This window comes from Dipodomys spectabilis, unplaced genomic scaffold (genome assembly GCF_019054845.1).
Source record: "Dipodomys spectabilis isolate Male_0828 unplaced genomic scaffold, ASM1905484v1 ptg000118l, whole genome shotgun sequence".
Taxonomy (NCBI): Eukaryota; Metazoa; Chordata; class Mammalia; order Rodentia; family Heteromyidae; genus Dipodomys; species Dipodomys spectabilis.
In genome coordinates this window covers 6,095,023-6,107,760 of record NW_024870795.1, presented here as the reverse complement: position 1 = coordinate 6,107,760, position 12,738 = coordinate 6,095,023, and the positions used below count along the sequence as shown (strand labels likewise).

The following is a 12,738-nucleotide window of genomic DNA, read 5'->3' as shown; positions in this document are numbered from 1 at the left end:
TACTGTTTTGTTAAATTAAAAAAACTTCATGTTCTTATTATATTAGTAATGTTAGTTTAATATTAGGTTGTTATGACTTGTTTATCCCTTTATAGTATTTATTTCTTATCTTTGTTAACTTGTGTCTCTTGTTCATATACAATAAACCAATTTTCTGGAAAAAAAAAAAAAGCCGGGGGCTGGGAAGGTGGCTCAGTGGTAGAGCGCTTGCCTTGCATGCATGAGGCCCTGGGTTCGATTCCTCAGCACCACATAAGCAAAAAGAAAAAAGCCAGAAGTGGCACTGTGGCTCAAGTGGTAGAGTGCTAGCCTTGAGCTGAAGAGCTGAGGGACAGCGCCCAGGCCCAGAGTTCAGGGCCCACGACCGGACCAAAAAAAAAAAAAGAAAAAAAGCCGGAATTGGCGCTGTGGCTCAAGTGGTAGAGTGCTAGCCTTCAGCTGAAGAGTTGAGGGGCAGCACCAGGCCCAGAGTTCAGGCCCCACGACCGTACCAAAAAAAAAAAAAAAAAAAAAAAAACAGAAGGACCTGAGTTCAAGCCTCAGTACTGCCACACTAAATCTCCTCATCCCATCCTCTATGCTTGTAAAGTGGGAGAGAAAAACTTATTATCCCTCCTTCAGCCCCACACAGTCCCTGTACAGGACCCAGGCACAGACACAATGGAATGAGAAGACTCCACAGAGAGATCCACCTCTGATTCTGGACCAGAACTAACACTATACTAGAACTGTGTGGTGTCAGAGGATCAACATTCCCTGAGCATAGTTCACCTCACCTAGACTAGCTCAGGAACGTCAGTCGGGCTCTTGGTTTGCAGCCGCCAAATAAGAGAAAACACACAAGACATGCACACATTCTGCGTTACCTTTTCTTAGATCTGGAAAATTGCCAGAAAGCAGTGTGGAGAGTTGAGCAAGTGGAGCAATCTCTTTGGGCGCCTGAAGAAAGTGGATGACCAGAATCGATAGGTGATTTTTTTTTTTTTAATTGCTCCCAGTACAAGAAAAAGGAAAAAAGAAAAAAAAAACGAGATTTCTCAGTGGTGCAACTCGGCTACAAACTCCACCGACCACTTCCTTCCCTCCTACCTGGGGCTGGGGGAGAGCGACACAGTCCCTTTAAGTCCAGGGGGGCCCAGGCCAATCATGCTTAGTAGTTCTTTAAAGACCAAAGGAGGGAATTCTGCCGGAGGAGGGCGGGGCAGAGGTGTGCCTTTCAGCCAATCAGAAATCCCCTCAGAAAACAGTCACTCACGTGCAGAGCTCTGCTGACCAATGACAGGATCGTAGAGAGGGGGGCGGGTCCTAATGTGTGTGACAGCTGCGCCGACCAATGGGCATGTCGCCCGCGGCCTATAAGAGTCCGCTGAGTGCGGCGTGCCAGGCTTTCTGGGTCGGTAAGTCGTCGCCGTCGGAGGTGTGCGCCCCGGGCTTGCCTCGCCGTCGCTGCCCGCCCCATTCCTGCATCCCCCGCCCTCCGCCTTGGCCCGGGGCCCAGCCGCTCTCCCTGCTCTCCTCCCTTATACCACCCCCGGGTTTCTGCCGTCGAGGCCCCGGGGCCAGGCGAACGATGCCGTCGGAGAGCGGAGCTGAGTGCCCGGACCAGGCGGCAGCGCAGGTGGGGGCGGCTGCAGCCTCGGCGGTGGCCGCGGTGGCCACGGCTGCCGCGGCAGGCGGCGGCCCCGACCCGGGGACCTCCTTGGCCTCCCTGGGACGGCACCTGAGCGGGCTGAGCTGGCCGCAGGTGAAGCGGCTGGACGCGCTGCTGAGCGAGCCCATTCCCATTCACGGGCGCGGCAACTTCCCCACGCTGAGCGTGCAGCCCCGGCAGATCGTGCAGGTGAGCCCGCGGCGGGTGGGGGTCCGCGCCGAGGCCCGGAAGGGCCGGGGAAACGGAGGCGCCGCCACAGGGGCTGTAACGATTGCACCACGTAGGAATGCTACTCCAGATCCCTTCCTCCTGCGCCTGGTACACCTTCCCCGCGTGGCTCCGAGTGCTCTGCCCCTGAAGAGCGCTGATACCCTGGAGCCACCCGGCGAGGCCGGGATGGGAGAAGGATGGGGAGTGGGGAAGGTCTCGCTCACCTGCAAGCAAGGACGAAGGGTACCGGGAGCCTCTGGTTGTGTGCGTGTGTGTGTGTGCGTGTGCGTGTGTGTGATGAGCGTGTATGCGCGAGCACGCTTCGATCCAAAATAGCTTTTCCTTCTCCACCCAGCATCCCTTAACTTCTTCTCTCCGGACTCTTGGGAACCTTGGCTAGTCCCCTGACTAAGTAGAAAAAGCCCAGAAACCCCAGCAGAGACTCCCTCTATCTCACTGGAGTTCTGGCAGATTAAATTATGGACAGGTTAAACCTGAGACCTGACTCCAGAAAGCAACCTTGGAAATGAAAGCCACCAAGGGTCTCAAACCCCAAGCCCCATCTCTCTTCTGAGGAATAGGAGAGAATTTTGGAAGCCCCTCCCTTCTTCAAATTCCAAGTTCTTCCATGACCACCAAGTGCTTTTTCTATAGCCCAGATGCTGTTATTTATGTTCCGAAATACCAAAGAATGGTAATTATTGTGTGTATATTAAAGCTGAGGAAGCTGAGGTCTCAGGAGAGGCAGGGAGAGACCTAGGATTACCCAATGGAAATCTTCAGCCTTCCAGGAACCAGGTGGTTACAGGGTAAGAGTTTCCCCACTCCTTCCCTGGCTTCAGAGTCTCGGCTTTAAGGAAGTTAAAGGAAGTCTCCCCATAGAAGAAACCAGAAAATCTAGTGACTAGGTCCTGTATGTTCCTGAGAGAGACATTGCATACACATTGAGTGAGGCAGGCCAGTCCCTTACCTCCTGCCATGCCATCTTAGCTTCCAAGGAAGGAGGAGGAAGAGGCTGCTTTGGGAGGAGGTGGGGGGATTGCCTGGCCCTCCTCCCTCCCCAGGAACTAGGAAGGAGCTGTGGGGGGGGGGGGGTAACATTCTCCAAGGCTGACTCACTCAGTAGGGCTAGCCTAGGCATTCCTTCTTGCTTGCTGTCATCTGTGTGATTTGTAAACGAGCTGAGGCTTTTCTTGCTTTGTTCTTGTTTGTTTTTGCTTTGTTCTTTTTTGTGTTTTCTGTGTTGTATTGTTTTTTTGAGATGGAGTCTTTGTGGGCTGGTTTTGAGCTCATTAGTTCAAGTGATCAGTCTTCTAAGTAGTTGTGTGGGTGTGGTCACCATGCTGGCTTTTTCTGCCCCTCCCCCCCATGTTGGGACAACTCTAGGGTCTCCAGTACTGTGGCCCTAGGCACTAGGGGAGGGAAAAATGGTACCACGTGGCAGTTCCCTTCTGTGGGAACAAGTTTGATCCAAAACCACCTTTATTGGTGGCTGTTCTGTGCCCAGCCCTGTGCAGGACAGTAGGAATACAGGTGGGACTACCAGTCAGCTCATTACCTTCAGGTGCTCCCAGCCAGGTGGGAGAATCTAAGTCAGAAGAAGTTGAGTTCACTGTGTGGTAGTAGTATAATATTCCCTCACACAAGGGTCAGAGACAGGGCGCCACTGAGGGAGGAAGGCAGAGATTTCAGAGCAGGATTGAGCACTTCTTAGACACCTGGATTCATGGCCTCAATTGTTGTTGTCCCCATCTGTCCTATGGGAATGGATCAGACCGCTCATCAATACCCTTTGCAGTTCCAGAATTCAAAAGAAACAGGTGCTTCTTCACCTGGCTTGTACAGCCACTTCCAGAAGGAAGAAAGTCTGTCTCCTTGGCAGTAATTCACAGCTATCAGCTTCAAAAGTAGTTAGAATACCTGGGGAATGGGGGAGGGAGGAGTTGGTTAAGGCTTTTACCTGTGCTAATTTGATTCAAAAATTGGAACCTTTATAATAAGGCTTTGCCTACAATAGCAATCCAAGCACCTAGAAATACTGCCCTTCAGACGCTGGTGGCTCACGCCTATCCTAGCTACTCAGGAGGCTGAGATCTGAGGATCATGGTTCAAAGCCAGCCCCAGCAGATAAGTCCGTGAGACTCTTATCTCCAATCAACCACTAGAAAACCGGAAGTGGCACTGTGGCTCAAGTGGTAGAGCACTTGCCTTGAGCTGAAGAGCTAAGGGATCAGGCCCAGAGTTCCCATAACTCTCTCTCTCTCTCTCTCACACACACACACACACACACACACACACACACACACACACACACACACACACACACAAAATACTGCCCTTGCATATACTTGGCTAAAAGGTTCTGTCTTGTAGAGTCCCTGTGTCCACAACTCCAGAAAACCTGGTTCTAGTAAGCTGAGCCACTTATTAGTTGTGTGACCTTGGACAAGTCCTTGTCTGGGCTCAGAGAATTGAACCAGACTATCTTATCTCTCCTGCTGTAGCCAGAGAGCCTATCAAAGGCAGCTCTGTTGCAGTTTTGCAAGCCTTCCTGTAATCTCAGCAGCAGACTAGAGCAGAGGGGCTCTAGGGAGGCTCTTGGCACAGGGGAAAGCAGGGTACAGTCACTGCCCGCCCCCCCACCCTACCCTGTGGCTGATTCAGAAGGCTCCCAGCTGCCTTGCAGTGTTTGGGTGTGTCAGTATCTGGGGACTGCCTGTCAAACTGGCTGTAGTCACACCTGGGAAAGAGACAATAGCCGCTGGCTCGCTGACACAGCTGGCCCCGTGGCCCTGACGCAGGAGATTTAACGAGGGTACTGCTTCCTACTCACCACGCCAGCTGCCATGCCCTGGGGTGGGCACCAGCTCAGGAGGAGGCCTTGGCACTGAGGAAAGCCCCGTCAGCTCTATTGGGACGAAGGGAGGGGGCTGTCTGCTCTGCAGGTCTAGCAGGGTCCTTGAACCAAGGGCTTTGGTCTACTTCTCTCATTGGCTACATGAACACAGTTGCCGGGCTGAACACTAGCAAGTCCCCCTAGCTGGACTGCAGCCCCTCACCCTTTTGGGCCAGGGATTTCCCCAGCCCCCACTTTCTTTCCTCTTGTTCTTGCTTGGGGCCTTGGTGATTTCAGGGTCACTCTCACTTTGAAATTTTGAAAGGGAAGGAGGATTAGGACACTAATTTCCAGTCTGTTCCTTTTGAACCCCGGAACTGAACGTCATAGAGGCTAGGCTGGGCTGGGGTGCAGCTTCGTAGGACAGAACATTCTTAGCATATAAGAACGCCTGGGTTCCTTCCCCAGTATTGCAAACAACAAAGGGGACAGGCTACCTCTTTCTTTTCTGTTTTTGAAAGACACTTAAGATGACACCTCTGTGTCATCTTTAAGCAGGTGACTTCACTTGGTAAGCCAAGTGAACATGGCAATTTAGAACAAAAAGATGAATCCAGAGCCTTGTGGGTGCTGCACACACCCTGTACCACTGAGCTACACACAGCCCCAACGATTCTGGTGAGGTCCAGTGCTTGGCATTCACGCCTTACCTAACCTCCCATGCACCTCTCCTCCATTCAAATGTTCCTGGTGGCTAGTTGCTTCCCCTCCACCCCGTTGCCATGGCAACCCCTCCCGGAAGTCTTCCTGGAGGGAGTGGCCCGCCTCAGATTGCCCCACTGCGCTTGCCTCCTCAGCACTTAGGTGCATTCTTTGCCGTAATTCCCTGGGAGGCAGAACAACCCACCCCAGAGCTGGGCGCTGACTTGGCAGCCAGGCGGGGTTGCAGAGTCACCAAGGGCAGGAATGCTGCCTGGTCACTTTCAGGACCGTGTGTGAAGCACTTGAGGTTTCTGAGAATGTCCATGTCTGACACCCCAGCTTCACTCTTCAACCCACTTGGTATTATGGTCTAGGGAGAGACCTAGAGCTGACGGAAGGCGTTCACATTTACCTGTGCTGGTCTTGTGCCACCTGCCCTTGGGGAGGGCTCAGCTGGGATTCTTCATCTCTTCCCACTTGGATAACTTTCTGAGTTCTTTTTTTTTTTTTTTTTTTTTTTTGGTCGATTGTGGGGCCTGAACTCTGGGCCTGGGTGCTGTCCCTCAGCTCAAGGCTAGCGCTCTACCACTTGAGCCACAGCACCACTTCTGGCTTTTTCTGTGTATGTGGTGCTGAGGAATGGAACACAGGGCCTCATGTATGCAAGGCAAGCACTCTACCACTGAGCCACCTTCCTAGCCCCCTTCCTGTGTTCTTTACCCTTCCTTTCTCTTAAAAGTATTCAAAGTCTGGCTTTAACTCCCAGCCTGGATATTTCTGAATGACTTTTCCTTGGAGCCATAGTTGTGTTGATCACTGTAAACTTGTTTTCCTCATCTTCAAAATGTAGGTAGTATTAGCTTTGTTGAGTCCTCTTAAAAATAAAATAAGAATGTGTATGGACTTGAGAATCAAATCAGGCTGGGTTCTAAGATCAGCCTGGCTATGGTGACCTTGTTCATGTTTCTTAACTGCTCTGTGCTTCCACTCAGGTCTCCTGTCTGTTAGTGGAATAGTAATAGTCCGGACAAGTTTGTCATGATTAATGCACCAATGCCTGCAACTGCTAACTTTTTTGTTGAATTTCTACCTGCCCACAGCTAACATCATGCCTAGCACAGCGCTAAGCATTTTGCTTGCTATTTTAGGGAGACAAAATAGCACAGTGGTTAAGACCTAGACTATCTCAGTTTTCAGCTGTATGGCTCAGCAATTACCAGTCCCTCTGTATTTCTATTCCCTGATCTATGAAGTACAAGAAATAGCACTCATCTCTTCTGGGTATTGTGAGGGTTAAATAAGTTTAGATTTCAATGTATAAAATGTTTTGATCAGAGCTCAGTGCTCATTAAATCCTATACTGTGAGTCATTCCTTCAAATAGATCATTCGCCAGACTGGCAAATTGAAGTTTAGTAAGTTAAATGATTTCTCAGACATAAGAGCAGCTGGGAACCAGTGGCTCAGCCCTGTAATCCTAGCAACTCAGGAGGCTGAGATCTGACTGTCGTGATTCAAAGCCAACCCGGGCAGGAAAATCTGTGAGATTCTTATCTACAGTTAATCACCAAAAGGCTAGAAGTGGAGCTGTGGCTTAAGTAACAGAGTGCCAATGAATTAAAAAGCTCAGGGACAGTGGACAGGCCAAGTTCAAGTCCTAGTTCCCATCAAAAAGAAAAAAGAAGAGGGAGGGAGAGAGAGAGAGAGAGAGAATGGTCACCAGCGCTTGATGTTACTGTGATGATTTTCTGGAAGTCCTAGTGCAGACTTGAGGGGACCAGCCTCCTGACACCCCTCTGTCCCCACAGGTGGTCCGAAACAGCTTGGAAGAACAGGGACTACACGTGCACAGCGTGCGACTGCACGGCTCAGCTGCCAGCCACGTGCTGCATCCTGAGAGTGGCCTGGGCTACAAGGACCTGGACCTGGTGTTCCGGGTAGACCTGCACAGCGAGGCATCCTTCCAGCTGACCAAGGCGGTGGTGCTGGCCTGCCTGCTGGACTTCCTGCCAGCCGGAGTGAGCAGGGCCAAGATCACGCCACTGACACTCAAGGAGGCATACGTGCAGAAGTTGGTGAAAGTGTGCACGGACACCGACCGCTGGAGCCTCATCTCACTGTCTAACAAGAGTGGCAAGAACGTGGAGCTCAAGTTTGTGGACTCCGTGAGGCGCCAGTTCGAGTTCAGTATAGACTCCTTTCAGATCATCCTCGACTCCCTGCTGCTCTTTGGCCAGTGCTCATCCACACCCATGTCTGAGGCCTTCCACCCCACCGTGATGGGGGAGAGCCTGTACGGGGACTTCGCCGAGGCCCTAGAACACCTGCAGCACCGGGTCATTGCCACGCGCAGCCCCGAGGAGATCCGAGGTGGGGGCCTGCTCAAATACTGCCACCTCCTCGTGCGGGGCTTCCGGCCGCGGCCCAGCACTGACACGCGAGCCTTGCAGCGGTACATGTGCTCCCGCTTCTTCATCGACTTTCCCGACCTGGTGGAACAGCAGCGCACGCTGGAGCGCTATCTAGAGGCCCACTTCGGCGGGGCTGATGCCGCCCGCCGGTATGCCTGTCTGGTGACGCTGCACCAGGTAGTCAACGAGAGCACCGTGTGCCTCATGAGCCATGAGCGCCGCCAGACGCTGGACCTCATTGCCACACTGGCACTCCAGGCGCTGGCTGAGCAGGGCCCTGCTGCCGCGGCTGCCCTGGCCTGGCGCCCTCCGGGCCCTGATGGGGCTGTACCGGCCACTGTCAATTACTATGTGACCCCCGTGCAGCCTCTGCTGGCTGGGGCCCACTCCTCCTATCCCACCTGGCTGCCTTGCAACTGACTGGACTCTGGCCAGAAGGGGCAGGGGGTTCTGGGGTGGGGTGGGGACACTAGGAGCATGTGGAGGTTATGAACAGAGATGGGCTACCTGTGCTGGCTCACCCAGCACTGCTGCAAGGTTGGGCCTCCAACTGAGCAGAATAGACTTCCCTGAGGCCTCTGTGGGCTGAAGGCCAAGCTGGGGCTCTTGGTAGGGGTACCCTTTGGCCATTGCACCCTATTATTATTTTTTTTTTTTAGAATGTCATGATTGTGGCGTGCAGGAACTACTTGTCCTGAGAGTCAGTTGCCTCCAGGAGACAAAGCAAATTTGACTGATGGCCTCCATGCTCAGAACCTTGGGTTGATTTCCATGGCCTAGAAAGGGTCCTTTGGACTAGGGCCAGCCCACACACTGGCTAAATACAGTATGTAACTAGCCAGGGTGGGCCGCAGCCCACGCCTCTCCCCGTGTAACACACCCCCTCCCTTGTGTTGTGAGAATCCTTGCGGTCTGGGAGCAGGGTGCTGAGCTCAAATGTGTCACAACTGAGTTGAGCAGTCCCTGCCCCACTGGCTTGGTTATAGGACCATCACATTGTCACATGGGGAGGGAGCCCCCCCCCTTTTCTATTCCTCTGGATTTGTTGCTATTTTGCACTCTTAACCACCCACCAATAAAGATTGTCTACACTGCGCCTGGTCGCATGCTTTCTCCAAGGACAACCTCAAGGCAGTGGAGACAGCTGCTCCTCCCCGTCTGAGTCTGGCTGGCCTTGTTGGAGCTGACAATGGGGGTGGGACTAGAGGTGTGGGTCCTCTCCTTCCCTCACTCCTGACCAGTCTGACTACTAGACTAATCTGTTTCTACATGTGTGATCTTCATGTTGCCTCAGCAAATCTAGGACTCTAGGAAAGGTGGCTGAGCAACAAGTACCTCATGCCTGTCATAATCCTAGCTACTTAGAAGGCTGAGATCTGAGGGTTGTGGTTTGAAAGCAAGAAGTGGAGCTGAGGCTCACATGGTAGAGTACCATCCTTGAGCAAAAAGAGCCTGGGGACATTGCCCAGGCCCAAAGTTCAAGTCCCAAGACCAAAAGGAAAACAAAAAAGGAAAAGTGTCTACCTCAGGTCCTCTTAGCCATGCACATGGCCTCCAGTGCCCAGGTCCATTTTGCTCGAACACTGCCCACTTCATGTCTCCCCACAAGCTGGGTAAGTCTGAACAGGAAGCCTTCCCTCCAGTTAATAGCATCTGAGACTAGGCAATTTCTGGGATTCGCTCCAATGCCAGAGTCCACCCCCTATTCTCTGCTTCACTATCAAGTCCTCCGGAAAAGCATGGTCTCTTCAAACCAAGTTCGGACCATGCCAGGTTATCTGGGAGTGCCAGCTGCAGGTTCCCTCAAGAATTAAGGCATTCACTCCTGGACGCTGTCCACTGTTTGCCATGCCCCTTTGATGTAGGGATTGTAAAGCCTTAACCGGATTGAGCCCCATTAAGGGCTTGTAAAGTGGTAACTTTGATGGTTCCAACCAGGGTAGAGGAAACAAGGCCTCAGAGGAGAACTCAGGTCACAGGGTGAGTCCAGCTACACACCTGCTCCATCAGCGACCCAGTCCCTAGGAATGCTGCTCTCTAAATGGTTGGGAGGGCCACTTGAAAAGGTTTGATGACAGAAAACAGTCTCTTCCCCCGCCCCCCCAGCTGTGGCCCCCCAGCCAGGGTCCTGGGAGGGACAAAATTTGTCCATCTGAACATGAACATGGGCCTGAGGGGAAAACACATACATACTAGGCTCAGCTTATTGGGGTGGGGGTGAGGTGGCATGCTTGTTTGTGGGAGGAGGGAACCAAGGTAGGCATAAGTACACTCCCCATGCAGCCCACCATCTGCCAGTTACTGTTTTAGGTGTTAGGAATACAAACCAAAGGCAGTCATCGCTGCCTTAGTACCGATTGCATTCTATTGGGATAGACAAAACAGTGCAGCCTTAAAAGATCACGATGGGGCTGAGAAGGTGGCTCAGTGGTAGAGCGCTTGCCTTGCATGCATTAAGCCCTGGGTTCTATTCCTCAGTACCACCCAAGCAAAAAAAAAAAAGCCAGAAATGGCACTGTGGCTCAGTGGTAGAGCCCTAAAGCTGAGGGATAGCACCCAGGCCAGAGTTCAGGCCCCACAGCCGACAAAAAAAGGGGGGGAGGGGAAACAGGAGGAGGCAACAATGCAAGAGGCACTGAGCACTGGGGCTCAAGTGGTAGAGTACTGGCCTTGAGCTGAAGAGCTGAGGGACAGTGCCCAGCCCCACAACTGACACATACACATACACAAACACACACACACTAAGGGCATGGAAATGCAGGGTTGGCCATGTTAAAACAGATGCAGCCAGGTACTGGTGGCTCATGCCTGTAATCTTAGCTACTCAGGAGGCTGAGATCTGAGGATTATGGTTCAAAGCCAGCCCAAGGCAGGAAATTTGTGAGTCTTACCTCTAATTAACCACTGAAAGCCAGAAGTGGAGCTGAGGCTCAAGAGGTAGAGCACTAAGCTTGAAAAAAGCCAGGATCAGTTTTAAAAAAAAAAAAAAATCACCTTGATTGAGCAAAGACAATGGGAAGCGAGCCATGTCTGGGGAAAGGGTTCTGTGGCAAGGGAACCTGTCTGTGAATGCGTGTGCCCTGACAGGTGAGTCTGAAAAAAGGCATGTGTGCCTGAGGGTGTCTGTCTGGTGGGTATACACTATCACCTGTGCAGTACACACACAGGCATGGGAGTGGGGGAAGGGGGGAGTCACAGGTACCGCCTGACAGGCTTTCTGCCAGATGAGGCTCTATGCCCAATGCTACCGTATTGTCATCCCTCCATTTACTCTTGCAACAACTCCACAACCAAGGAGCGAGTGCTATTTCTGCTTTTCAGAAGACAAAACAGGTTTGTCTGCTAGAAGATGGTGCTATTTCCTAGACACCTTCCCCCACGCTCATTTCCTGTAGACCATTGTGACAGTATATCTTATGTATGTGGTAGGAATTTATTTTCTATAGAAGTGGCAGCATATAGTAGTGTGCCAAGATATATGGTTTATCTGCACGTGTTCTGTTGTGACAGGTTTTTACGAAGTAGCACAGCCTGGCCTAGAACTCTCAATCCTCCGCCTCTGCCTCCTAAGTGCTGGGATTACAAGGGTATGTTACCACACCCAGCTGGATAGATCTTTTCTTAATGTACACATGGCACTAGTCATGGCTTGAGGTGACTGTCAGGGCCTGTGGTGGCAACTGCATGCTTGTGGGTGTGGCTGTTTCCCTGTGTGAGAAAAGCACCAACTCAGTGGCTGACATTGTTCTTGGACAGCCTCTGTACCCACCTAAGGCATCAGGACAGGCAGCAATCAGTGAGGGGACAGCTGAGGAAGGAAAGCCCAATCCTCCACCTTCAGCCCTCTGAACTCCCTGCACACACTCATTTCCACATCCAGGGCCAGGTGGGGAAGACAGTGGGGCTATGGATTGGGAAAAGTCCTCTCCTGGGCCAATACACACTGTGCCAGCCCCTCCAGGTTCATTCTTGTCCCTGCCCAGGGGAGGTTGCCAACTGTGGTTGTTGTCAGTAGCTCCCTCATTCCCAGGCTTGCTGCTGTTTGACAATGGGAGGCCCCTGCAGGAGACTAAAGGCAAGGTGCTTCTCTTCCCTGTTCCCTCTTCTCCCTGGTCAATCTGGTGGCCCCTATCCCCTAGCAGTGGTCCTCACACAGCTAACTCCCCACCCTATCAGAGCCAGGCGCTATAAAGGCATCCGACCTGGGGGAGCTTGGGAGCTATTCACCATCCTTGGTTAGTTCAACTCCATTCTGTGGTAGGGGCTGAACTCAGGACCTCAGGCATGCTAAGCAAGCTCTATACCACTGGACCACACCTCTCAGCTCCTTTTTTTTTTTTTGCCAGTCCTGGGGCTTGACCTCAGGGCCTGGGCACTGTCCCTGAGCTGCTTTTTTTGCTCAAGACTAGCACTCTACCACTTGGGCCAGCACTACTTCTGGTCTTTTGTGTTTATGTGGTACTGAGGAATGGAACCTAGGGCTTCATGCATGCTAGCTAGGCAAGCACTCTACCACTAAGTCACATTCCCAGACCTCCTTTCTTACTTTCTTAAATGAGTAATCCTAACACTAGAGGCAGAGGCAGAAAGATCATGAGTTGGAGGCCAACCTGGCCTAAACTGTGAGTCTTTTTTTTTTTTTTTTGGTCTGTTGCAGGGCTTAAACTCCGGACCTGAGCTTTGTCCCTCAGCTCTTCAGCTCAAGGTTAGTGCTCTACCACTTGAGCCATACCACTGCTGGTTTTCTAGTGGTTAATTGGAGATAAGAGTCTCATGGACTTTCCTGCCCAGGATGGCTTTGAACCAGGATCCCCAGATCTCAGCCTCCTGAGTAGCAAGGATTACAGGCGTGAGCCACTGACACCCGGCTGAAACTTTGTCTTATAACAACTCTTCCTAGCTCGTGTGCCCTTTCTTCTTCCAGAAGCC

At 52.0% G+C, this 12,738-nt stretch overlaps 1 protein-coding gene across 1 annotated transcript; it reads left to right on the top strand.

Moving 5' to 3' along the window:
- The first annotated feature begins 1,407 nt into the window (after positions 1–1,407).
- Tent5b (terminal nucleotidyltransferase 5B) lies at positions 1,408–8,903 on the top strand. The gene is made up of 2 exons (XM_042688650.1): positions 1,408–1,840; positions 7,207–8,903. Exons 1-2 carry the CDS (start codon positions 1,571–1,573, stop codon positions 8,227–8,229), a joined length of 1,293 nt encoding a protein of 430 aa, XP_042544584.1. The 5' UTR covers positions 1,408–1,570; the 3' UTR covers positions 8,230–8,903.
- The last annotated feature ends 3,835 nt before the right edge of the window (positions 8,904–12,738 follow it).